This window comes from Myxine glutinosa, chromosome 11 (genome assembly GCF_964187855.1).
Source record: "Myxine glutinosa chromosome 11, kmMyxGlut1.1, whole genome shotgun sequence".
NCBI lineage: Eukaryota > Metazoa > Chordata > Myxini > Myxiniformes > Myxinidae > Myxine > Myxine glutinosa.
This window is the reverse complement of record NC_136271.1, coordinates 37,743,195-37,769,865: the sequence shown is the minus strand read 5'-3', so window position 1 is coordinate 37,769,865 and position 26,671 is coordinate 37,743,195. Positions and strand designations below refer to the sequence as shown.

The window sequence follows — 26,671 nt, the reverse complement described above, 5'->3', positions numbered from 1 at the left end:
GTTGGCAGGATGCAGGAATGTGGAGATGAGGTGGTGAGGGCACATGGGGCAGGGGAAGCGGAGAGGGATCAGGGCACGGAGGGGGAAGGGTGTCTGGGAACTAGTCCAACAGTTAGGCCCCATAATCGTTCACTTTTTGGGGAAAGCATGACTTTTGCCATATATGTAATATGACCCCATGGGGTCTTTTTAACATTAGCATCCACCCATGAAATTTCGCATCCCTTGGTGTTAGCATTAGCATCCCTTGGTGTTCGGAATGTTGGAGTTAAATACAGCCAGCATGGATACCTGTCTTCCTATATATCTTAATTCCTAGGACAGCTGGAAAAGTCATTTAAATTGCTATACCCCTATTTCCTGGGACAAGGAATTCAATGCTAGGAATGTTTTTTTTTTTTTTGTTTGTTTTTTTTGTATACTGAATCGAGGCTCGTGAAAGAGCTAACATTTACTTCACAAACAAGTCAACCAGACAAACACAATATATAAAAAGAGGGAGCGGAAGACAAGATGGGGAGAGAAGGGGAAGCACACAAACACAACATTTGAGAGCAGGGAGATGTGTGGAAGGGAGAGGGCTTGGGGGGAGGAGGCGTGGGAAGGGGGGGTGGGGGGGGGGAGGCGTGGGAAGGGGGGGTGGGGGGGGGGAGGGAGAAGTATAAAACACAAGGACTTCCAGGACAGAAGTTGGTATTTCAAAAAAGTGGAATTGGGGTGAAATTAGCGGGGGTAGAAAAGATCAAGGTTTTGGATGGGGGAAGATAAGAGATGGTGGTGAACAGCTGTTTAAAAGACCTGGAGGGTGGAGTGGGATTGAAGAGAGTGAGGGAGTTTGTTCCTGAGGTGGGAGAAAAGAGGAATGAAGGAGTGAAGGTGAGCAGAGAGTCTTGATTTTGGCAGTTTGACCATAAGAGGGTTGCAGGCAGATCTTGTGCGACCTGTAGGAATATTTGCGGGACAGAGCCCAGAGAGAGCTGGGGGGGGGGCAAGGCCAGAGAGGAGTCGGTAGAAGACGGAAAGACCACCAACCTGCCTGTGGTGAGTGAGTGAGAGGCCCTTGGAGTTAGCTTCATCGTGGGAGATTCCAATGATTCTGAATGCTTTGGTTTCAACAGCGTGAAGACGAGCTAGGTGTGAGGCAGGAGCACCAGCCCAGAGGGGAGAGCAGTATTCCATTGAGCTGCGGATGAAAGCCTTGTATGTGGTGAGGAGCTCAGGTGTGCCAAGGAAGGACTTCGCACGACGGAGGATGCCCAGTCGGCGACTGGCTTTGGAGGCCAGATTTGAAATGTGGTTTTCCCAGGAAAGATCATGGCAGATAGTGAGACCCAAAAGCTTGAGTGACAGAACTTCTTGGAGAGGATTATTCAGAAAGTGGATGAGAGGGTTGTCCAGTCGGTCTTTTCGGAGAGACATCGTAAGAGTGTGAGATTTGTCAGGATTGAAAGACATGTTCCACTTGTTTGCCCAGTCTGTGATTTTGTCCAGGTCTGCAGAGAGTGAGGAGGCTGCAGACTGCCGATCTGAGGGATGAAGAATGGAGCGACAGAGAGTAGAGTCATCAGCAAAGAGATACAGAGGATTTTCAAGAGAGTCAGAGAGATCATTGATGAAGACCAGAAAAAGCACAGGGCCCAGAACACTGCCTTGTGGAACTCCAGCCTGAACAGGAAGAGGAGATGAGAGAAACCCATTCAGGGCCACACGTTGACTACGACTAGAGAGGAAGTCCGCCAGCCATGCGTGGAGATTTCCATGGATACCAAAAGAGGAGGGTTTGGTGAGCAGAGCGGGGTGCCATACCGTATCGAAGGCACGTGATATGTCAAGGGAGACTGCTCTAATTTCCTGTTTGGCATTGAGGACCTCCATCCATTGTTGAGAAAGCAGAAGCAGCATGTCCAGAGTAGAGTGTCCAGGTCTGAAACCAAATTGATGATCAGAGATCAAGCCATTGGAGAAGAGGAAAGATTTCATAACTGAAGCAATGATGGATTCCATGACCTTGCTGATAATTGGGAGAAGGCTGAATGGTCTGTAGTTGCTGGGATCTGTTTTTGCACCTTTTTTGTGCAAAGCGGTGATGTTGGCAGATTTCCAAGCAGATGGAAGATGACCTTGAGCAAAAGAGAGGGTGAAGAGAACAGAGAGAGGGAGTGAAAGAGCGGAAGTACAGGATTTTAGGACCCGTGGGCTGATGCCGTCAGGTCCAGTTGCAGAATCCGAGTCGAGGGTTGACAGAAACTTTTCCACCTTGTCAGGAGGAAAGGACACAGAGTCCAGGAGCAGCTGGGTATGACTGGGTACGGTGGGTACAGAGAGGGATGGGTTTGGGACACAAGATTTAGAGGCAAACACAGAGTTGAGGCATTCAGCTTTTTCACGTGCGGAGTCAGCCGTGTGGCCATTTGAGGTGAGGGAGGGGATGGAGGGGGAACAAACACCAGAAACAGATTTGACCAGACGCCACCAGGATTTGGAAGAGGGGGACAGATAAGAGAGTTCGGTCCTGAGAACGGAGAGATATTGTTTCGTGGCTCTCCTGAGGGTGGACACACACTTGTTTCGGGCTTTGTGAAAGGAAATGAGATTTCCTTCCGTTGGATTTGCTTTCCAGGAGACCAAAGCAAGTTGTTTCTGGGCAATAGCCTCACCACAAGATTCCGTGTACCATGGACGGGAGGAAGGGTATGACAACTGAAGACGAGATGGGATAAATCTGTGCATGAGAGAGAGCAATTTACTTTGGAAGAATTCCCAGGATGAGTTGATGTCAGAGGCGGTAGAGATGGGAGACCAGTCCAGATGATTGATGGCTGCTTGAAGACCGTGCCAGTTTGCCTGAGTGAAATGCCGGACTCGTCGATGCTGAGGAGGCTCTCTGAGAATGGTCAGAGAGATGTCCACTTTAACAAGCACATGATCAGAAGAGCCGATTGGAGCAGAAGAAGAGCAGCAGACATTTTCAGGGAAGTTAGTCATAACCAAGTCCAGAAGAGAAGATGCTCCATTGACTGAAATCCAGGTCGGGAAATTGACAGATTGTGTCAGTCCCAGTGAGTCACAGAAGTCCTTTGCTGAAGAGCCATGGCTGGTGAGAGAGGTACCCACACCCAGCCAACTGGCATGGTGACAGTTGAAATCACCACATATGAGGAAGAGAGAGTTGGGATGGGTAGATAGAAGTTGGTCCATATTCTCAGACAGCGAGATGTAGATGGAGTCATCACTGTTTGGTGGACGGTACAACACACATATGAACAAAAGGTGGGAGCGAAAGGGAAGCCGTAGTCAAAGGTATTCCTGGGGGTGAGGTGGAGAGAGGACAGTGCAGGGCGAGTGAGGAAGAGAGTTTTTTATAAAGATAGCAACCCCACCTCCAGGACGAGGCTCAGGTCTATCATACCGGAGGAGGGAGTAACCTGGGAGAGATACCAAGGAATCAGAGACATCATGAAGGAGGAACGTTTCTGTTAAGCAGATCCCGTCTGGTTTGTCAGAAGCAACCTGTATGGAGAGATCAGACAAGTTTGAGCGAAGGCCCCGGATGCTTGAGGTCCATACTGTTAAGGAAGAGGAAGGGGGAGCATCGGATACAGAACAGGGGGGGGAGCGGTTGGGTAAGATGTGGAAGAGGAGGAAGAGGTAGGGAGAGCTGTTGAAGGTGTGTCAGAGATTACAGAATAGCTTGGAGAAAGGGAAGAATGGGGCGGACAGAAGGTTTGATGGTGATTGGGAGAGGCGCAGTGAGGTGTTATTTGACGAGGGGAAGAGCGAGGCAGAAGGTTGAGGGAGATGAAGGTGAAAGTTGGAAGGGGGAAGAAGCGGGGAGGACGCTTTGAGGAGGAGGGGTGAGAGGGGAGTCTAGGAGGGGAGGAGCGAGGGAGAGTCTCGGAGGGGTGGGGTGTGGGGGGAGATTTGAAAGGAATGGGTGATTGGGAAGATTTGGAGGGGAGGGGCAAGGGGGAAGATTTGAAAGAGATGGGTGATGGGGATGATTTGGAGGGGAGGGGCAAGGGGGTAGATTTAGAGGGGAGGGGTGATGGGGAAGTTTTGGAGGGGAGGGGTGATGGGGAAGTTTTGGAGGGAAGGGGTGATGGGGAAGATTTGGAGGGGAGGGGCAAGGGGGAAGATTTGAAAGGGATGGGTGATGGGGAAGATTTGGAGGGGAGGGGCAAGGGGGAAAATTTGAAAGAGATGGGTGATGGGGAAGATTTGGAGGGGAGGGGCAAAGGGGTAGATTTGGAGGGGAGGGGTGATGGGGAAGTTCTAAGTGATTTCTAAGTGATGTCAGAGGCAGTCATCTTGGATTCCAAGATGGCTTCCAAAGATGTGTCAAGGCAAAGGCTGTAACTTCATTGTCTCCTTTATCAAAGGTAAGTTCACATTTTTTACCTTCACCACTGGTCAAGCTGAGAACATGAATCAAAACTGAAGTACAATCACACCAGAGGGCCTATTTCATGGAACCGGTCACTCCCTTTGCCATCACCCAACTACAGACAATTTTGGTATAGGTGGCGTCTTTTTATTACACGAGGGTTCACAAAAGGATGAGGAGTAAATAAATAACTTGGGGATTCAAAGACTTAAGGAATAAGCTTAGAATAAGTAATAATAATGAATGACTTTATTATTATTATGTGGTACTAAAACCTTCTGGTTGGGCTCTTTCTTCACACATATGTGGTATGACGATTACTTGCCATTAATTGTGAAGTCCAAGTCTAGACATTGTGAAGAGTAAGTCTTGCAGTGCGTGAGTATAAGAATACAATGAAACTACAACTGGTACAACTTATCATTCGAAGGTACATGTTGTTGACGAAAATCCTCTACTTTATTTCAGGGCCAACCAGGTCCACCAGGGAATCCAGGAAAAAGTGGTCTTCCAGGTTCGCCGGTATGTTGCACAGTCATTGTCCCCCGTCGCACCGCGGAGCGAAAGGGGGACTATGGTTTTCCCCTCCGTCCGTGTGTGCGTCCGTCCGTCCGTCCGTGCGTGCGTGCGTAAGCGAAGGACCGAATTCTAATTTGGTGTGTGGGTGCAACTAGGCATAAGGAAGAACGCTATTGAAAATTGGGTCGCCACGTCAAATGCCAAGATGGCCACCACCATATATATGTCTGAACCTTGTGAGCGAAATATCTTGAAAAATAAACGAACTACTAACTTCTAATCTGGTGTGTGGGTGGATCTACGCATAAGGAAGAACGTTATTGAAAATTGGGTCGCCACGTCAAAATCCAAGATGGCCGCCGCCATGTATGTCTGAACCTTGTGAGTGGAATATCTTGAAAAATAAGCGAAGTACCAACTTCTAATCTGGTGTGTGGGTGTATCTAGTTAATCTTGATGTTGTGGTGCCAAACTATAATGTTCCGTTGAAGCAGTTCATTTGTTCTCCAATGCAGAGATTAATACAAATATCACAGAAATGCTAAAATTGGTTGAAAATATAATAATTGCCTTTTCCTGTTGTTTTACAGTTTTTGGTAAATTAAGATTTATGTAGAATATCTATTCAAATAGATTCATAAATTGAATAATAGGTTGCCTTTGGCCTTAAACACAATGTTTAATGTGAAGGTTTGCTGTTAACTTTTCAAACTTGTTATTAAAACTGATTTATACAGACTACAGAGGGCCACAAGTCCATGAACATGCAATGACCCAGTCCGGTCAAACATCTGCAACTCCCCCAAAAAAACAAAAAAACAGTGGTGTACCAGGTTGTGATACTCAGTGAAATGTGATGACAGCAACTACCTTCCTTCATGGTGTGCCATTTATGAGTACAGTCAAACAAATGTGCACAGAATTGTTTCCAGGGTGCAGTTAATAAGAGGAAAAGTATCGACTTACAAGGACCTTCCCTTTTTGGTTTCCAACAGTGATGTAAGGCTCGGGCTGACAGGGTGGCCTAGAGGTACGCACATTAATCTGAGCTCTCTAGCCTGGGTTTGCGTCCTGACCCAGCTATGGTGTTTCACAGACTGGTTGAACCATCAATGTGTGTGTCGACCCTCAGATGGATGTTAAACGGGTGTCCCGTCTGCCAACATTTGTTGGTGGACCTTAAAGATCCCATGGTATCCTTCGATCTCAAAGAGTATGTGAGCCATCGCCAGCACCAGGGCCAAAATTACAAATTCCTGCCCTAACTAGAAAGGGGGACACAGAGCAGAAGCTTAACCAGTTTAACTTATTTTGCCTGGGTCTCGCCTCTGTCCCAAGCGTGCCGAGAACCCGTTCGCGCCAAACACATTCGCGCCATTTTCTTGACTCACCGCGGGGCCCTCCTTCAATGCCAGCACCTGTAAATTTTTATTGGGGTTAGCAAGCCCGGCATCACGGTGCAAACACAGACTCTGCGCGTGTTCCATTACCTCTTCCCGTGATTTGTTCACTTTCTTTCCCTGTGTCTTTTTAATTCCATTTATTTCTTTCACCTCGACGATCGCCAGCGCCCCTAAAATTTCCTTCTCCAACTCAGCCTTCCTCGGCGCCCCCAAAATTTTATTTTCCAATGCGACGATCGCCGGCTTCTCTACCACTTCCTCTCGCGTCACGACCCTCATAGCCCTGGTCAACTTGGCTGTCCTTTGCTCAAGCTCGCTCTCCATGCGTTCCTCGTATCGCTTCACCTCGTCGCGTACCACCGCGAACTTCTCGCTCAACATGCGCCCTATCTCCTCCCCTGCCTCTTCCATGTCCCTTCTGTATTCCTCCCTCATCTTTTTCATTTCACACCTCCATTTTTCCCTTCTTGACTCTTCTATCTTTTTTTCCATTTCCCGGGTGGATTTGTCCCCCAATTCTTTCATTTGGCCACCCATTGTGCTTTCCAACCGTTCCATGTTACACCTTGATTCGATTAGTTCGGTGTCCATTTTTCCACTCATCTTTTCCCTTTCACACCTCCTTTCTCTCATTTCCCTTATTTCGTTTTCCAACCCTTCCTTCATTTCTTTCGTTTGTGCTAAGATTTGTGTCATGAGTAACTGCATGTTGGAACTCACTTGCACAACGGGTTTGGCCTCCGCCGCCGCCACGTACGAGGCGCCGCCATTTTCTTTACCTACTGCCGCACCCTTTTCAGCTTCCACTACCAACTGTCCCTGCAGGTCCTGGGTCATCAGTTCTTCATCATTCATTATCCCACCGGCATTTGACCGCCTTGGCCAGCCATGGTACGTATATAATTTAGTACTTAAACTAAATTTCGTCCACTCGTAATTTCGAGTGTGTGAAGCACACTCTAGGTCCAATTATCTCACACTCCCAGACACCAATTTGCTGTGGCCAATTTGTCCAAAAAAATTTTAGGGTTCAAATCCCACTCCTGACTACCAAATTGTTGCGGATCTCCCGAAGCCCGTTCCCGTTACAAAGGGGGATTAAACCCCTTTTTTTCCCCCTGGGTCTTCGGGTCCGCGAGACCGAATCGCCACTTCCGGGCAAACGTGAAAAAGGGTATCAGGACAAATTCGCACGTACCTTTAACCCACGCTACCACGAAAGCGGGGATCGAGCCTCGCACAAGCCACGCTTAATCGAGTACGCCCGAGCGGTATCCGTATCACGTGACTCGTGCTGTTACTTTTATTGGAACCCGATTCGAGCGGTTTTTATTCGAACCATACAAAGCCAATGGATGGAAGCTACAGGACATTCAAATCAGAGGAAGAACACTACTAGCCGAAACCCGTGGAACATCCACGGAAGGGAGGATGTGGTGTATGGATAGAGTGTACCATTATGGATGGCATAGGGGATTTGCTTGTCCGAGTAAGAGTTCGGAAGAAAGATGAGAATGAAGAGTGCTTATATGAACAACGTATTTATTGCAATCTACTAAATGACAACGCTACAATATACTTTTGTAGTATATTGAAATGGATTCGCTGAAAAATGAATGGATTCGTAATAGGAATCGGCATAGCACCACTCTGGGATTGTCCACTCAGTGGACGGCTTGCTGTCTCCTTCGACTGTCTAATCAGCGGACGGCTTGCTTCGCCTTCACCCAGCAGACGCCAATAAGATGGCGTCGTATGATGGCGTCGTATCGGCAGTTAATCGGATGCTTTTGGGCCCCAACGTCGGCTAATTCAGATTTTTCGAGTATGGCTGTATGTGATAAACAAAGAGCGCGGTTCGTAGATCGTAAATCCATTAGTGCCGTGGGCATCGGGTCACTGGGTGCGGCGTAAAAGGGATAACAAAGTCGAGTCCTTACGCTATTATTATATAGACTAGCCGAAACCCGTGGAACATCCACGGAAGGGAGGATGTGGTGTATGGATAGAGTGTACCATTATGGATGGCATAGGGGAGCGCTCATGGGATCTTCTTCTTCCGTTAAACTCCAATTTTTTCTCTTTAAGTTAAGTCAAATCAATCCTCTCTGCTCGAAGTGCTCAGGCCATGCCTTCCCGCTCTCATACTTTTATTGCCGTTCGGTGTAGAAAGGGATTGACATATCGTTCGTCTGTTTTAGCTCATTATCTTTAAGCTTCCTTACGTCTCGCCACCTGCTACACCTCTCTGAGTTACGAGGATTTATGCAACGCACCCCGAGTATCGCAACGTCACTCCATTTAACTTTATTAAAATGACGATAAAGACGTTTCCTTATATATCCTAATTTAAAATGTTCAAGGGAATAAAAGGACCATTTGGTTCACACCACCCATGTTCACACCACTCGACTGTCCAATCAGCGGACGGCTCGCTTCGCCTTCGCCCAGCAGACACCAATACGATGGCGTCATAAGATGGCGTCGTATCGGCAGTTAATCGGATGCTTTTGGGCCCCAACGTCGGCTAATTCAGATTTTTCGAGTATGTCTGTACGTGATAAACAAAGAGCGCGGTTCGTAGATCGTAAATCCATGAGTGCCGTGGGCATCGGGTCACTGGGTGCGGCGTAAAAGGGATAACAAAGTCGAGTCCTTACGGTATTATTATATCGATTATGTACAATGATAATGATGAAGGAAAGGGGGACACAGAGCAGAAGCTTAACCAGTTTAACTTAATACCCAGACACGGGCCCAATCACTCACATGGGGAAAGGGAAGAAGAGCAGGTTCGCGCACCAAATACGCCTTGCTGCCGGTCGCTCCCGGACAGCTCGCTCGTGGTGTAGCCCTCTGGTGGTCACGGCACGTATGTAGGAGAAATGCAGGCAGGAGGAGATCGTGCGTCTGTGGCCGGGCACGGGTCGTCCTCTCGAGCGCGCGATTAATACAGCGGCAGAGCGCAGGGTACAGGGCACGGGGCAAGTTCGTGTACAACGAGGCTATTACAACAGTCAATTCAAGCACTTCGACTTGTTCAGGGCTGGGCGACTTTCACTCCTCGTCTCTCGTTCTTGATCTCACCGGTTCTGCCGCATTCTCTCTCGAACTCTAACTCCACGAACTCTGCCTGACGAACTCTCACAGCTCTCTCCTCTCGTGCGTCCCCATGCATTCTGACTCACGCGCGTTCTGCTGCTGTTCTGCTTAAATGGGCTCGGGGCAGGACCTTATATGGCACCTCCCCGATCTTACCCGAATGTTCCAAGCCCCGCCTCCTGCCACAGTGGTAAGCCACTCCCCTCGAGCCCTGATTGGCGGCTCGTTGCTTACCGGCCACTCCCCCTGCAGCTCGTCCCTTTGGCCTTGCCAGACTTGTTGAAGGCCTACCCCGTGGCATTTCAGCGCCAAACCAAACCAAAAGCACCTAAGCTCACTGGCCTACTCAACGCAAAACTAAACGCAGGAAAGGACTACGCTTACATTTACTAAGAAATAACTGAACTATCGCGAGGCTTCATGTTGTGGTGCAACTAACGAAGAGGGGGAATTAACCTTTATTCCAAAACCGCAACAATATATATATACACTACTCACAATGAGTTAGGGATATTGTGGGAGTGAGTTGTTTTTTTTTATAGGGGTTAGGGTTAGGGTATTGATATCAAGAATGCTGTGTTTTTTCACACTCATTAATAACCATAGAATTAGGACCAACAACTTTTTTCAACATAATTAATACACAAAATCAACCACACCGAAGCACCTGCCAATATCCCTAACTTATTGTGAGTAGTGTATATACTAGCTTGGCTCGGCTCGCTACGCTCGCCTCACCACGCGTCTTTTCTGAGGTAGACTGCCCAGATATGTAGATATATAGATAAATGACTGTACCTGAGTTGCTGTGTTGTCATGATTTACACTAATCATAAACAATTATTTTGCACAAATTTATTTGTAGTGTTTGTGATATTACATTTTTATAAGCAATTTAGGTTGAAGCTTTAGGTTGAAAAAAAATAATTTAAAACACCCCACCAACAAGTAATTTAAAACACCTCACCAGCAAGTAATTTAAAACAGCTCACCACCACGTAATTTAAAACAGCTCACCACCATGTAATTTAAAACACCTCACCCCACCCAATTCAAAACACCTCACCACCAAGTAATTCAAAACACCTCACCACCACATAATTCAAAACACCTCACCACCACGCCATTTAAAATACCTCACCCCCACGTAATTTAAAACACCTCACCACCACATAATTTAAAACACCTCACGCCCACGTAATTTAAAACACCTCACGCCACCTAATTTAAAACATCTCATCACCAAGTAATTTAAAACACTTCACCACCGCATAATTCAAAAACACCTCACCACCATGTAATTCAAAACACCTCACCACCACGTGATTTAAAAACATCTCACCACCACGTAATTTAAAACACCTCACCACCAAGTAATTTAATACACCTCACCCCCACTTAATTTAAAACACCTCACCCCCACCAAATTTAAAACACCTCACCACCACGTAATCCAAAACACATCACCACCACATAATTCAAAACACCTCACCACCAAGTAATTCAAAACACCTCACCACCACGTAATTCAAAACACCTCACCACCACGTAATTCAAAACATCTCACCACCACGTAATTCAAAACACCTCACCACCACGTAATTCAAAACTCCTCACCACTACTTAATTCAAAACACCTCACCACCACGTAATTAAAAACACCTCACGCCACCTAATTTAAAACATCTCATCACCAAGTAATTTAAAACACCTCACCACCGCATAATTCAAAAACACCTCACCACCACATAATTAAAAACACCTCACCACCATGTAATTCAAAACACCTCACCACCACGTGATTTAAATACATCTCACCACCACGTAATTTAAAACACCTCACCCCACCTAATTTAAAACACCTCACCACCAAGTAATTTAATACACCTCACCCCCACGTAATTGAAAACACCTCACCTCCACCAAATTTAAAACACCTCACCACCATGTAATCCAAAACACCTCACCATCACGTAATTCAAAACACCTCACCACCACGTGATTTAAAAGCACCTCACCACCACATAATTCAAAATACTTCACCACTACGTGATTCAAAACCACCACCACGTTATTAAAAACACTTCACAACCACGGAAACAAAAGTTTCAGGGAGTAGTTCAGTGACAACAGACACTGCCCAGATGTGTAGATATATAGATTAATGACTGTACCTGAGTTGCAGTTTTGTCATGGTTTGCACCAATCATAATTCAAACAATCATAATGCACAAATGTATTTGTAATATACGTGATATTACATTTGATAAACAATTGAAGTTGAAAACTTAAGTTGGAAAAAAAAAATTCCCCAAAAAATTCCCCCCAAAAAATAAAATTGGAAACATTTTCAAAAAAATACCCTTAGGACATACCGACGGGAGAGATAGGTGCATACCAGAAGTTTGGTACGATTTCACCAAAGTTTGAGGGAGTAGTTCAGTGACAAGACAACACAGAACACTGCATATATATATATATATATATATATATATATATATATATATTGTTACGGTCCGCGGATAAGGATGTTGTTTGCCGAGCGGAGGCACCGCGGCCGAACAGTTTTCGCCGACTAAACCCGATTCCCGAACGTTGGCCGGATCGCGCCACAGATATTCAATTTGGAAACCTCTAAAGCGACCGAATGTAAAGAGGAAGAAGAAGACGTACAGAAGAGTAACGGGATTTATTATTTACACACACAAGCAAAAGGAGCAGTCAAAGTTATATACAGGGAACATGGAAAAAGCAGGTGACAGTGAAAATACTAGCTTATACAAACTTAATTAAATACCCAGGACAGAACAAACAGAACAAACTCACGTACACAAGGATGGAATGGCAGGAATGAATGCTGGAAGGAGGATTGGGAAGGTTCAGCTGGGGCAGATGGTTCGGGCTTGATCCCGCACGGGACGTCGGCTGGACCTCGACGGCCACCGATGCCACCGCTATCTGGTTCCCACGGGGTACGGGTTGAAGCTGCCTGGTGGAGTCAACGCTGCTTGTGGAGCCAAAGCTGCTTCTCTGTCTCACCTCAGGACGCGTCTGCCGTCTCTGGCGCAACTGCTTGTAATTGACCTTGAACCTTCTCTCTCGTCAAAGCTCATCTGGATCTTCTTACGCAGTACCTTGCGCGCGCGCTTTTATCACGCCTCCGGCGATCAAGCCGCCGGCCTTCAGGACACGCCCATTGGTGTGCTCACCTCGGCCCTGGTTGGTCGCGCGACCCTCTTGCTCCGCCCTTGATGACGACGGGCGGGCACGCCTTTCTTCCCCGACCCGAGCACATGTTCAATGGTGGTTTTGGAGGGGATGTAATATTGGCAATCGAGGCTTGGCCATGACGAAAGGGGAAATGGAGGTTTTGGGAATGGGAATGAAGAATGAAGGGAATCTATCTTATTTCACTTGGTGCAATGGAGTGTCATTTTAATGGAAGACAACGCCTTAACCTAATACACAGAATAAGGAAATAAACTACTGAACAGGGATATTATAGTGTCCTTCAATGTATGCTTTATGGAATTAACTACCGGAACGCCCTTTGACCTTTATACACACTGGAGCAAGGAGGGCTCAGACTAAACCAATAATTCACAACCATTTACTATACAATACAACACAATCAAAAAAATACAATCCTCATTTCCGCAACAATATATATATATCATGATATTTCAAAAAGTTGCAGATGGATTATGACAAAATTTGGTGGATGAGTTGGGTAGGTCAAAAGAACAAGCCAATTAGATTTTGGTTCAGATCCGGATGTCGATCCGGTCTATCAGTGGGATACGGAACGTAAAAACAGTTCAGCCTGGTGAAGGTACATGCTCTACCGAGTGCTCTTCTAGTTTATCATGTAATTGTATGAATAGAAGGCTTTTTGTTTTAGGGAGATGCGGGGCCCATGGGGCCACCTGGTCGTCCTGGTGTCAGAGGAGAGCAGGTAAGAGCAGACTACTTCTTGAAATGCTAGAATTCCAATATTTGCCTATCGTGATCATTCCTGACCATATGCATACTTTTGCTGTCAATTATTAGTTGTATATCGATGGGAAATGCTTTTTTTGTTGTTGTTATGGCAGGGCAAGATTGGATCTCCAGGATTATTGGGACCACAAGGTGATCCAGGAATTCCAGTAAGTTAAAAAATACAAAATAATGTCTGTAAATGTGTGTAGCAGGTTCTGCAAACTGATTGTACCATATTTGCAATAACTATTATTGGTAAGTTGGTGTGGTTACATACTCCTTGAAAAGGCAAAATGAGTGATTTGAAAGTATGTTGGAATCCCCCAGTAGTTGAAGGATTATTCGCCTTGGAAATTCTCAACATTGTATTTGATGTTTGGCAAATAGTTTGCCTTCGTAAATGATTATGAATGTACACATTTCGTTGAAAAACTTTTTACATTTTCATCTAAAATGGCTGACCATTGATCATGGAAAACATTTTTTGTGATGCATACTTGGTTGTACTCTATGTGATGCATCTCACAGGGAATGAAAGGTGATAAAGGAATGACAGGAGATGCAGGGTTTCCAGGACTGCCTGGACCTTCAGGACCAGAGGTTTGTGTGATAAAGTATCCTATTAAAGATCTTCCCTGAAATTACTCTTCAATCATTCTATATTCATATATATATTTATATATATACTAGCAGAAGTACCCGGCATTGCTGGGCGGGGGAGGGGAGGGGGAATGGGAGAGGGGAGGAGAGGGGGGTGGGGGAGGGGGGAGGGGGGAGATGGGGGGAAGGGGAGGGGGGAGGTGGGGAAGGGGAGGGGGGAGGTGGGGGAAGGGGAGGAAGGAGGGGGGAGGGAAGGGGAGGGAGAGGGGGGAGGGGGAAGGGGAGGGGAGGAAGGGGAAGGCCAGTCAACAATGACGTTGCAGTTCTCATGGGAGGAGAGCAGCACAACAATCGCGACATCGTCCTGCATCTTCGCAACAACAGCACGAAGTGGATTTTGGAGACTCACCGATCCTGTGACACCCTCCAGTACCGGCGTTGCCGGGATGGGGAAGGGAGACCCGTACATTCCCAACCCGTACATTCGCCCTCTCGACTCAAGCTCACTCGGACAAAAGCCTCGCACAAATTACACCGTGAAGGCCCAATGGCCATGTCTATGCCACAAATCAAGTACGTGAGCGAGTCTGGCGCACTGAATTGAAAATATATAGAACGCTCATACTCCATGAAAAGTGTAGCCGCCGTGTCGCCATCTTGGTTAGCACGACTCGCACGACTCGACCAACTCGCTTCGCAGATCTCGTTTGTTTAGAATGTGTCCCAGATTTTTAAAGAGAGACAACTGTTAAAATGCCATTTTGTGCAGCAATAAACTGCTCCAATCGGTTAAGGAAGGGTTGTGGAAAGACGTTTCACAGCTGTTGCAAAGACGTTTAATTCATATCGCACAAAATCGACAAAAATCGACACAAAACACGATCGCACAAAAGGTGAAAAAACGCAATCGCTTTTCGCTCTGAATTACGTGCAAACACGTGACGGAAATCACCATCGCCCAGCATCGGGTGCCAACCAAGATGGCGCCCGGTAGCTGCATCTCCACCTATGTGGTGTGAATGACAATGGTCAGTCTATATATTTTCAGTTCAATGGTCTGGCGTCGAGGATGGAACATCACGTGATCGCTCTGAGCAAATCAGCGAGCTGCTCTGGCACCGGCTGAGATTCTGTGCATAATGTTCCTCGCTGAAATGCGCTGAGGTAAATATGAATAAAAAATATGGATCTCGTCAAATATTTTTAGGTAGGCCATGTCCTTCCTAGGCTCAATGGCCATGTCTATGCCAAATAGCAAGCACGTGAGCCTCTCCGTTTAGGAGTCTATCGGTAACATACACACACACACACACACACAAACTGTGTTTTATTTATATATATATATATATATATATATATATATATATATACAGTATATACTTGCGCTAACATTCGGGGTCTGCTTAGCAGGCATGTAAGACATCGGCCATGATAAAGCTCGCAGTGTTAAGTGTGGAAAAGTTCTGAGGAGATTGTGGCTGGCTCAATAGCGCAGTGGGCTGTTGACGCGTTATCAACGGAGGTCCGTGGTTCGAGCCCCGCATTGAGTCAGAATTTTTTCACACTTAGCCCCTCGCAGGAATTTGATTCCTGTTTCTAAAATTGTATTTGAATTAATCTTCGATGCATTTCTACTTATTCACACATACATACGCATGCATATACTTACGCTAACATTCGGGGTCTGCTTAGCAGGCATGTAAGACATCGGCCATGATAAAGCTCGCAGTGTTAAGTGTGGAAAAGTTCTGAGGAGATTGTGGCTGGCTCAATTGCGCAGTGGGCTGTTGACGTGTTATCAACGGAGGTCCGTGGTTCGAGCCCCGCATTGAGTCAGAATTTTTTCACACTTAGCCCCTCGCAGGAATTTGATTCCTGTTTCTAAAATTTTATTTAGTTATATATATATATATATATATATATATATATATATATATATATAAATAATTCAGCTTCAATGTTCAAGGTGTGTGTTTGTGAGTGTGTGTTGCAGGCTCTACTAAACCGCTGGACTGAGTTAATTGAAATTTGTTGGTTGTATTTTGCGGGGTACCCAGGAAGGTTTTGGGCATTCAGGAAGGGGTGGGAGGAAACAATGATGCAAATTCTCTATGTAAAGGTGTGCTGTATAGTGCCACCTTGTGGTGGTGGGGGAGGTTACTACAATTCAACTGTGGAGATGACTTGTAATTTTGCATGGTACACGTGGCATCGTACAAGTGCTTTCATGACCTCTCCCAGAGGCAGGGAAGACGTGTTACCCTCCCGTAGCGACTGGGTGTTTTTCGTAGTTATAATTCTGAAAAATTAAAACGCATGGATTTTTATTCCATCTGACAAAATATTAATATTTCTTCCTTATTCTTTGCTTTTTAGGGAAGTCCAGGAGCAACTGGAGGTAAAGGAAAGGATGTGAGTTACAGGAATTCTGTTTTTGTTTTTGTTTCACTGTTTTTTATTTACTTTTGTGATCACATCGGAGGAAATCACTCTCGCACGAATTCAAAATTGCCAATGGCAAGCATTTAAACCCAACATACAAGCTTAGTTATTCCAAATAACTTAGTGCCCCTTCAATTACATCTGCACATTCCATGGTAACCTTGTACACCTTATGGAGTCTTGTTATTGGGAGCACTCATTAAACCCCCCATTATAACGAGCAGCACTTTTGATGCGCAATCCCATTCTATCAAATTGAGATTCTCAATATAATGAGGAAGGATAGCTACCCTAGAGGTGTGTACACTTACCTCTGAGCTGTCTAGCCTGGGTCTGAATTTCGTCAGCCCAGCTATAAACTCTCATCCTGGTGTTTCACAGGTAGAGTGATTCATCAATGTGTGTGCCATCCCTCGGATGGATGTTAACCTAAACAAATCTTGTGTGTTACAATAACATGATTTCATGAACAAAAGGTCATGCAACAGTTCTCTAACACATCCGTATTATACTCCCAGTGGCTTCTCCATGCAGAGTAAGACTTCACTTAATCTCAGTGTTCACACTAGCATAGCAGAAGGCCCAAAGTAAATATCATTATGTTATTTACATGAGCAAGGCTTGGGTTGTGGTAATCAATTAATAATTACGAGTAAACATATTGGCACAAACTACACCCCGATACGAATCTTTGCTTGCATCATTAGTTGAATCATTTTATGTAATGATATAGTATCAGCTGTTGAAACCATTGAAACGTCCTCATGGCCACTAAAAGGATTGCATAGCAAAAGATGTGCATTTGCTGGAGGACTGTGAGGAGTAAGGGAATCTTTTTCATCTGTCTGCTTGTCTTGCAGTCAAACAAAATTGAAAATCATTCCAAACAGGAAACTTACTTTTTTTAGGGACGTCATGAAAGACACAAACAACAGGCATGAAGAACTAATTAAATGTATCAAATAAAGCGGTGCAAAAGACGGTGCATCAACAGCGATAAACTTGCGATAAACCTGTTTTTTCCACAGCCTTTAAAACCCTTAATTTATTTCAATTGAATTATACACTTGAACACTGTGGGACACAAATGCCCTTCTTGTCACTTCTAAAAACTTCCGCTTTAGCAGTACTGGGACAAAATATTACGCAATGTTATGCCATCTTGACCAATCAAATGTGAGGTTCGCACTCTCAGCGTTTGGAAATGTCGAGATTCAGACAAAATGGCGCTCATAGGAAATATAGATTGTGCTCCGAAATGCAAAGCAAGAGTTTAAGACCCTTCCGTCATTTTTCTCAAGACTGCACAGGGTAAGGTGTTCTATGAATGCTCGTTTTTCTATGATTCGTATATATACAGTGCATTCAGAAAGTATTCAGACCCCTTCACTTTTTTCACATTTTGTTATGTTGCAGCCTTATGCTGAAATCGTTTAAATTCATTTTTTCCCTCATCAATCTACACTCAATACCCCATAATGACAAAGAGAAAACAGGATTTTAGAAACTTTTGCAAATGTATTGAAAAGAAAAACTGAAATATCACATTGACATAAGTATTCATACCCTTTGCAATGACACTTGAAATTTAGCTCAGGTGCCTCCCATTTCTCTTGATCATCTTTGAGATGTTTCTACACCTTGATTGGAGTCCACCTGTGGTAAATTCAATTGATTGGACATGATTTGAAAGGCACACACCTGTCTATATAAGGTCTCACAGCTGACAATGCATATCAGAGCAAAAACCAAGCCATGAGGTCGAAGGAACTGCCTGCAGAGATCAGAGACAGGATTGTGTTGAGGCACAGATCTGGGGAAGCCTACAAAAAAATTCTCCTGCATTGAAGGTTCCCAAGAGCACAGTGGCCTCCATAATTCTTAAATGGAAGAAGTTTGGAACAACCAGGACTCTTCCTAGAGCTGGCCGCCCGGCCAAACTGAGCAATCGGGGGAAAAGGGCCTTGGTAAGAGAGGTGACCGAGAATCCGATGGTCTCTCTGGCTGAGCTCCAGAGATCCTGTGTGGAAATGGGAGAAACTTCCAGAAGGACAACCACCACTGCAACACTCCACCGATCTGGGCTTTATGGCAGAGTGGCCAGACGGAAGGCTCTCCTCAGTGAAAGACACATGAAAGCCCACAGAATCTTGTTTCTCACAGTCTTAGAGTACTTTAGGTGCTTTTTTGCAAACTCCAAGTGGGCTTTCATGTGTCTTTCACTGAGGAGAGGCTTCCGTCTGGCCACTCTGCCATAAAGCCCAGATCGGTGTCTCGATATTTTAGCACTTTTCACCAAGCAACCACATTTCGGTAACTCGTCCCAAGGACTGATGTTTCACCCGAGGATGCACGAGTGTGCCTGCCCTGCTCACAGTAAATAAAGGAAGAAACATGGAAGTGATTTCAAAAAAACTGCCCATCTGGCACGACGCAGCAGCAGCCGGCATAAGAAAGGCTACTATGACTTTGCCCTTTGAAATTATGACTCAATTATTTTTTTTTAAATCTGTATCTTACTATAATTCACCAAATGTCCATCCGTCCGTTCGAAGGTAAAAAAAAAAAAATCTTATCTTACTCAACCGATCGCAACGATATTTTGGGTGGGTATTCCTGGGACCCCTGGGAGTAAAATAGGCTATATTGTTTTTCCAAGTTTTCCAATTTTCCAGTTTTTCTAAACACGATGGAATAATATTTACCGATATGAACAGTGATGTGGCTTTTGTTGAAATTCTACAAATACTGCATATTATACGTACCAGGAGAGAGTAGATCGACTCCTGACGGTCTCTTCCTATACAAACGTGCGGCTCCGAAGTAACATGGCAGTGTGTGCAAAGCGACTGAGAAACAGATGTAGCGGCCGCTTCCGTGTTACAGATTCGGTGCGCACTCTTCACACATAAACGTGCGACTGAGAAAGACGTGAGGCGCCCTTTCCGTTTTGCAGAATTCAATCTTTTTTCAAAATGGGAGCCATGTACTGTTTAGATTTTGATGATTTGCATGTGATATGATTCAACGGATGTTTATATGAATCATTTAAAATTAAAAAAAGCCTTCAATTTCTGATATTTTACCTTTTCATTTGGGCTCCCCAATTGAAGCCCCGCCCGCAGGGCAGGTACTGTTGCTAGTTATCATAATAAGGGTTTGTTGAAAATTTGATGACAAAAGCTCAAATGGTAAAAACGTTATGACACAGACAGACAGAGAGACAGTTATTATCATTATCATTATGTGTCAATACCATAATTATTTTCATTATCACTATCATTATGGATTATTATAATTATCATTATCACAGCAAAGTACCCGCCCTATGTGAGAACTTGTTCCAAGTGTGCAATACATGCTTCTTACACATCCCTTTATTTGGGCGGTATATAGGCACCAGACCATGACTCGATCGCTCCCAAAAATAAAAATAGCTCGGGTTACGTACAGTCACGTGAAAAAGTAAGTACACCCCATGTAAAGTTTTGACTTTTTCAACATATTTCAACATACAGCTATTTGATCATCATTTCAACAATATTGATAGATAAAGGTGATATAATATAACAAATATCATGAAACATTTACATTTTGTAGTCCATTGTATCTATCTATAATTCCAGTAATCTCTGTGTGTTTGTTTGTTTGTACGTTTGTCTGTGACCGCTGTTTCTCGACAACCACGGGTCCGATATACTTTAAACTTGCCAGGTATATTGCTGGGGACCCGAGGATGTGCCTTTTCAAGGTTTCATATTAATCGGACAATTACTTACCGAGCTATGTCCAAAAAACGATTCAACCAATCAGAGAGCAGCGAGCTATCGCGTGTGCCGAACGTGGCGGACACACTCTGCCTCGGATGGCACATTTGAGAGCGTATTCATTTATTTCACGTTTGCAAACTATGTTGCCGCTATGTTGGCGTTAAACTATGTTTTAAAACTAATAAAAACCATTTCATCTAAATAGAGGGGGGGGGGGGGGGATTGTCACTGTACTCGCAAGCCGTTCGCCGTTCGCTTTGGCGTTGCGAATGGACCAACACATTTCATGGACCAAACCATTTCATGTAAAGCGTTCGCCGTTCGCTTTGACGTTGCGAATGAACCAAAACATTTCATGAACCAAACCATTTCATGTAAATAGAGGGGGGGGATATAATTTTAGATATAGATATAGTACGGGCATGCCCTAGTAATTTAAATAAAAATAAATGCAAATTTCGCATGTGGAAAAAGTAAGTACACCCTTGGCTCTAATAGGTGGTATTGCCCCCTTTGGCAGAAACAACCTCAAGTAGGTGTTTCTTATAACCGTCTACCAGTCTCTGACATCGACTGGGAGAAATTTTTGCCCACTCCTACATGCAGAATTCTTTCAGCTGTGCGAGGTTTGAGGGGTTTCTTGCATGCGCAGCTCGTTTCAAATCCCCCCACAACATCTCGATGCGATTTAGATCCGGGCTTTGACTTGGCCATTCCAGAACCCTCCATTTCTTTCTTTTCAGCCATTCCTTGGTGGATTTACTGGTATGTTTAGGGTCATTGTCATGTTGCAAGGTCCACCTTCGGTTGAGCTTTAACTCTCTGACAGATGGCCTCACATTATCCTCAAGCACCCTCTGGTACAATGAAGAATTCATAGTGGATTCTATGATGGTGAGCTGCCCAGGCCCTGATGCAGCAAAGCTGCCCCAAACCATAATATTTCCACCACCATGCTTTACAGTTGGTATCAGGTTCTTGTGGTCAAATGCTGTCTTTGGTTTTTGCCAAACATGTCTTCTGGTACTGTGGCCAAATAGCTCTACCTTTGACTCATCTGTCCAGAGCACATTGTTCCAGAAGTGCTGGTCTTTGCCTTGGTGTTCATTGACAAACTTTAGTCTTGCCCTGATGTTCTTTCTGGACAGCAAAGGTTTCCTCCTGGCACACCTCCCATGTAGATCAAATTTGTGCAGCCTCTTTCTAATGGTAGACTCGTGCACTTTGACATCAACACTGGCAAGAGCTACCTGTAGGTCACGTGATGAGATTTTGGGGTTCTTCGAGACTTCTTTCAGCATCCTGCGGTCTGCTCTCGGGCTGAACTTGCTGGGGAGGCCTGGCCTGAACAAGTTGGCAGTTGTTTGGAATCTTCTCCACTTAGTCAGGTTCACTATGTTAACAAATATAATTTCGTTCAAAATTTTGGTAGATTAGCAAAACTATACATTTTTGGAATATTCAGAGCATGAGGATTCCAAAAATTAATGTTTACATTTGCGTAGACACCTTTGCGAAAATGACACTCAGGACAGTGATGAAGATAGTCAGGTTCACTATGTTAACAAATATAATTTCTTTCAAAATTTTGGGATTAGCAAACCTGTACATTTTTGGAATCTTCAGAGCACAGAGAATCTGAAAATCAATGATGGCATTTGCACAGACACCTGCATGGCCGCCATTTTGGATTTTGAAAATGGCCGCCATAAAATACATATTTTGCGCGATCTCGGCTTCTAGTCAACCTAGAGACTTAATTAAATATGCTAATCCTATGTTTTCTGGGTCAAGGAATCCAATAAAGGCCTCAAAATAGTGCTCAGGATTATAGAAAAGCAACAAACAAAGGTAATTGAAAACCATTGTCTTTATATTTGTGATATAACTGTGTTACATAATACATGATATTGCAAGTCCTTTGAAGTTATAGGTTGTTATAGGAAGTTATAGGTAGTATCAGATTGAACTATAAGTCCTATACACAGGATCTATGTCTATACCGTTCAGGAATATGCTTTTACAGATCTTCATCACTGTCCTGAGTGTCATTTTCGCAAAGGTGTCCACGCAAATGTAAACATTAATTTTTGGATTCCTCATGTTCTGAATATTCCAAAAATGTATAGTTTTGCTAATCTACCAAAATTTTGAACGAAAAAACATAGTGAACCTGACTAACTCGTAGATGATCTTCCGGACAGTCGAATGATTGATTTCAAATTGTTTGGAGATCTTTCTAAATCCCTTCCCAGACTCGTCGGCATCTATACCTTCTTTCTGAAGGCCTCAGAGAGCTCTTTTGATCTAGGCATGGTGACCCCGCACACTTCAACTACTAAGAGCAAACCAAACTAAATGTCTGAGGTTTAAATAAGACAAGTTCCTCGAGGATCCTCTCCAACAATGTTCTAATCATTTGCACCTGAGCGGGTGCACCTGATTCTAATTTTAGGTATTTGAAGTAGCGATAAATGTAGGGGTGTACTTACTTTTTACACATGCAAAATTTGCATTTATGTTTATTTAAATTATACAATGGACTACAAAATGTAAATGTTTCATGATATTTGTTATATTATATCACCTTTATCTATCAATATTGTTGAAATGAAGATCAAATAGCTGTATGTTGAAATATGTTGAAAAAGTCAAAACTTTACATGGGGTGTACTTACTTTTTCACGTGACTGTACGTGAAGCAAAAACAAACCTACTGCTAATGTGCATATACATGTATAATACATTGTCATTATATAGCTCGGATAATTTCAATTGCCTTGGGCAATTGGCTGACACCATAGGCCTGAAGCATGAGGCCTATATATACAGTCCCCTTCACAAGGCCCATGGCGTGCCTATTGGCTCCAATGTTTTGATATTTGATGATCCTTCAGTTGCTTGAGTTGTTTTACACTTAACAGAAAACTTATAGGGAAGGCATGGCGATTGTGATTATGACACTTCCAAAGATGTCTTAGCAGGCTTACCACAGCACGAAAATGGCAGACAAATGATTTTTTTTTTTAGGTTACAATTGTGGGTGGTGTCAGGCCAGCTATTCAATCAATGGGTGTAGAGCAGACATACATATACATATTGTCATGTCTGTAGCTGATGAACACCAGCCTCAGACGAATAGCCGAAAGGGTCCTTAATTCCGAGGCGAGTAGCTAAAATTGGCGGTTGTTTTGTTGCGTGTGGAGAATATAATGAATGAATAATCGTTTTAAGGCCATTTTCCCCGCTAGAGCGTGGGTTAGCCTTGCGGGCCCCATGACAATCATGGTTCCCTGGTTGAGGCAATGTTTTTATGGCCGGATGCCCTTCCTGACGCCAACCCTTAGTCGCCTCTTGCGATGCGCAGGGATACGGTGTACCTATTCTAAATCGGGGTACACACCGTGATCATTCATCCCAGCAAGCTGTTACTCAATTTGCCGACCTCGGAAGGATGACAGGCTGAGTCAACCCCCCTGGCGTTAATTCAGCGATCGACTGGGATTCAAACCCAGGATCCTAGGATCCCAAGCCGGCACCCGAACCGCTAAGCCAACACCAGGCTCCAACACCAGGTGGAGAGAAGGATGCAAAGCACTTACCTGAACAGAAGCACACGGGTTTAATCCGGAACCCACAAAACATGCAAACACAGCAAATAAAATTCCACAATAATGATTTTAATGTAAAAAATGAAAATAAAGCAATGACGAAATAAATGTTGAGGTAAATTAATTTCCTACTTTGAGACATCTCCACCCAGTCACAAATACATGGCCGGCCTTGTAAATGTAAAACGTAAGAGTGACAAATGGAACCACATACTGGGGAAAACTAACCTTAATCCCTACCTAGTTGGCACAGCTTCACCCCTCATGCGAAGATACATAAACAATCATAAGCTCCAGTTTCCCTACTTAATTAAATACATTGAGATGTCTCCTATGCGTCCACGGTCCATGCTATCCCTATGCTATACTATCTGTACTGTGGGGTTCCTCCATCTACCCCCACAAACGTAACAATATACATACAAACATAGATACATAAATGCATATAGTTGTTATCACCCCATAATCTGGTTAACCTTGGCAGGAAATCATTTATTTTTATGATTGTCAAATCTCACTTAAACAATAAAATGGGAGCAGTACTTACTTATGAGGATTGTTTTCGTTGTCTCTTATTTTCTTCATTACAGGGCTCACCTGGGGAATCTGGAGAACATGGTAAAAAAGGTGAACAGGTATGTTTACATTCTACAAATCTTGAACCATGTTGGTGTTGTTTTTAACCCATAAAGTTCTGGAATTACTGGTTAGGAGCCCAGAAATTATTTTTTGTTATTGGCCTTTCTCCACCAATTATAAGCAAACTTTCATAAGTTACCCCAGGTAATATATATATATATATATATATATATATATATATATATATATATATATATATATATATATATATATATATATATAACTGTGACAAATAGTAGAAACTCCACAGTATGAGCAGGCGTCTCATTTGCATTAAATAAATAATCGGGGATTAAATCAGACGCGGACGCAGCTTCAGGACGGTCGATCTTTAATTTTCGACAAGTTTTCGACCAACAAAAGTCTTCTTCTTAGTCTACAGAAACAACAGGCATGTATATCAGACAAGTATGTATTGTGACATGTGTGTAAGATGTGTGATATGTGTAGAAAATGCATACAAAAGGAAGAGCCACGCTAAAGCTCACTCACCGTCCCCAAGTTCAGCGGAAGTGAAGCGCAGCTTACAGTTATCGTTCATGTTACAGTTGGTGCACGTGCATATACAAATATAGAGATACATACATACATAAACACACAAGCATATATTCATATACCATTCATATTCATATAATATATTTATATATTTATTTATATATTTATATAAATGACATATAAAGGTAGAATGAATGAATGAGTGAATGAATGGGTTACGGTTAATGATTTGATTGGGTTGATGTAGGAACATTCTTTAAACATCAAAATTTATGCCATGAGGGATTTTTGTCCGAAGTTTATGTGTCCAAAAGGACTCACGTTTCAGAATCGTGGTGTGTGATCGATTTGTAATTGATTCAATGGCAGAGATTTGAATGTCATTTATAGAGTGATCCGGTTGATTAAAGTGTATCGTGTAAGGTAGAGATTTGCCCTGACTGGTGTGGAAGTGATTGATTTCTGACCAGGTGTTATTAAATCGTGTGTAGAGTTTATTCTCAGTTTTTCCAACATATTGTTTGTTGCACTTTTGGCAAGTGATTAGGTATATGACCCATGTAGATTTACAGTTCATATAGGAGGTGATGGGGAATTTTTGTCCAGTGCTAGAACTACAAAATTTGTTTCCTTCTCGTAAATGCTTGTGAATAATACATTTGTTTGCTCTGCATTCATAGAAGCCGGGGATCCTAGTTTCTTTGTTGTGGGGCTGTGGGTGTTCACAGTTCACAGTCCGAAGTTCACTTTCTAGACATCACTCACGCTTCAAAATAACAGACTCGAAACAGCACTATACACCAAACCAACAGACACTCACTCTTACCTGCTCCCTTTTTCATCTCATCCTAAACATACAATTGCAAGCATACCATACAGTGAAGCACTCAGAGTAAGACGCATTTGCTCAACAAAAATGGCAGAAGAAACTTCTCTCTGCCAATTAGAAACACACTTAATTGCAAGAAACTATGGCCCTCACTCTGTGAAAGAAGCAACAAACCGAGCAAAACGCATACCGAGAGCAAACCTTCTGATTTACAAACCCAAACCTGCAACTAACCGTGTCCCACTGGTAACCACCTGCTCTCCTACCTCATCCCAATTGCCAAGTATTCTGAATAAGGCCCTTCCTCTCCTCCATCAATCAGAAACACTCGGCACCACATTTCCTCAACCTCCACTAACATCATTTCGACGTGGTCGGACACTCAGGGACCTTTTGGTAAAAGCAAAGCACCCACAGCCCCACAACAAAGAAACCAGGATCCCTGGCTTCTATAAAAGCACAGCAAACAAATGTATTATTCACAAGCATTTACTAAAAGGAAACAAATTCTGTAGTTCTAGCACTGGACAAAAATTCCCCATCACCTCCTACATGAACTGCAAATCTCCATGGGTCATATACCTAATCACTTGCCAAAAGTGCACAAAACAATATGTTGGAAAAACTGAGAATACACTCTACACACGATTTAATAACACCCGGTCAGAAATCAATAACTTCCACACCAGTCAGGGCAAATCTCTACCTTACACGATACACTTTAATCAACCGGATCACTCTATAAATGACATTCAGATCTCTGCCATTGAATCAATCACAAATCGATAACACTCCACGATTCTGAAACGTGAGTCCTTTTGGACACAAACATCGGACAAAAATCCCTCATGGCATAAATTTTGATTATTAAAGAATGTTTCAACATGAACCCAATC

The 26,671-nt window shown here is 43.7% G+C and overlaps 1 protein-coding gene across 1 annotated transcript in view; it reads left to right on the top strand.

Moving 5' to 3' along the window:
* The window catches only part of COL22A1 (collagen type XXII alpha 1 chain), a 283,216-nt gene that overhangs the window by 213,533 nt on the left and 43,012 nt on the right, over nt 1-26,671 (top strand). The window contains exons 39-44 of the mRNA XM_068129833.2: nt 4,853-4,906; nt 13,310-13,363; nt 13,503-13,556; nt 13,918-13,989; nt 16,366-16,401; nt 24,403-24,447. Coding sequence (XP_067985934.2) covers nt 4,853-4,906; nt 13,310-13,363; nt 13,503-13,556; nt 13,918-13,989; nt 16,366-16,401; nt 24,403-24,447 — 315 coding nt within the window. The remainder of the gene's footprint in view (nt 1-4,852; nt 4,907-13,309; nt 13,364-13,502; nt 13,557-13,917; nt 13,990-16,365; nt 16,402-24,402; nt 24,448-26,671) is intronic.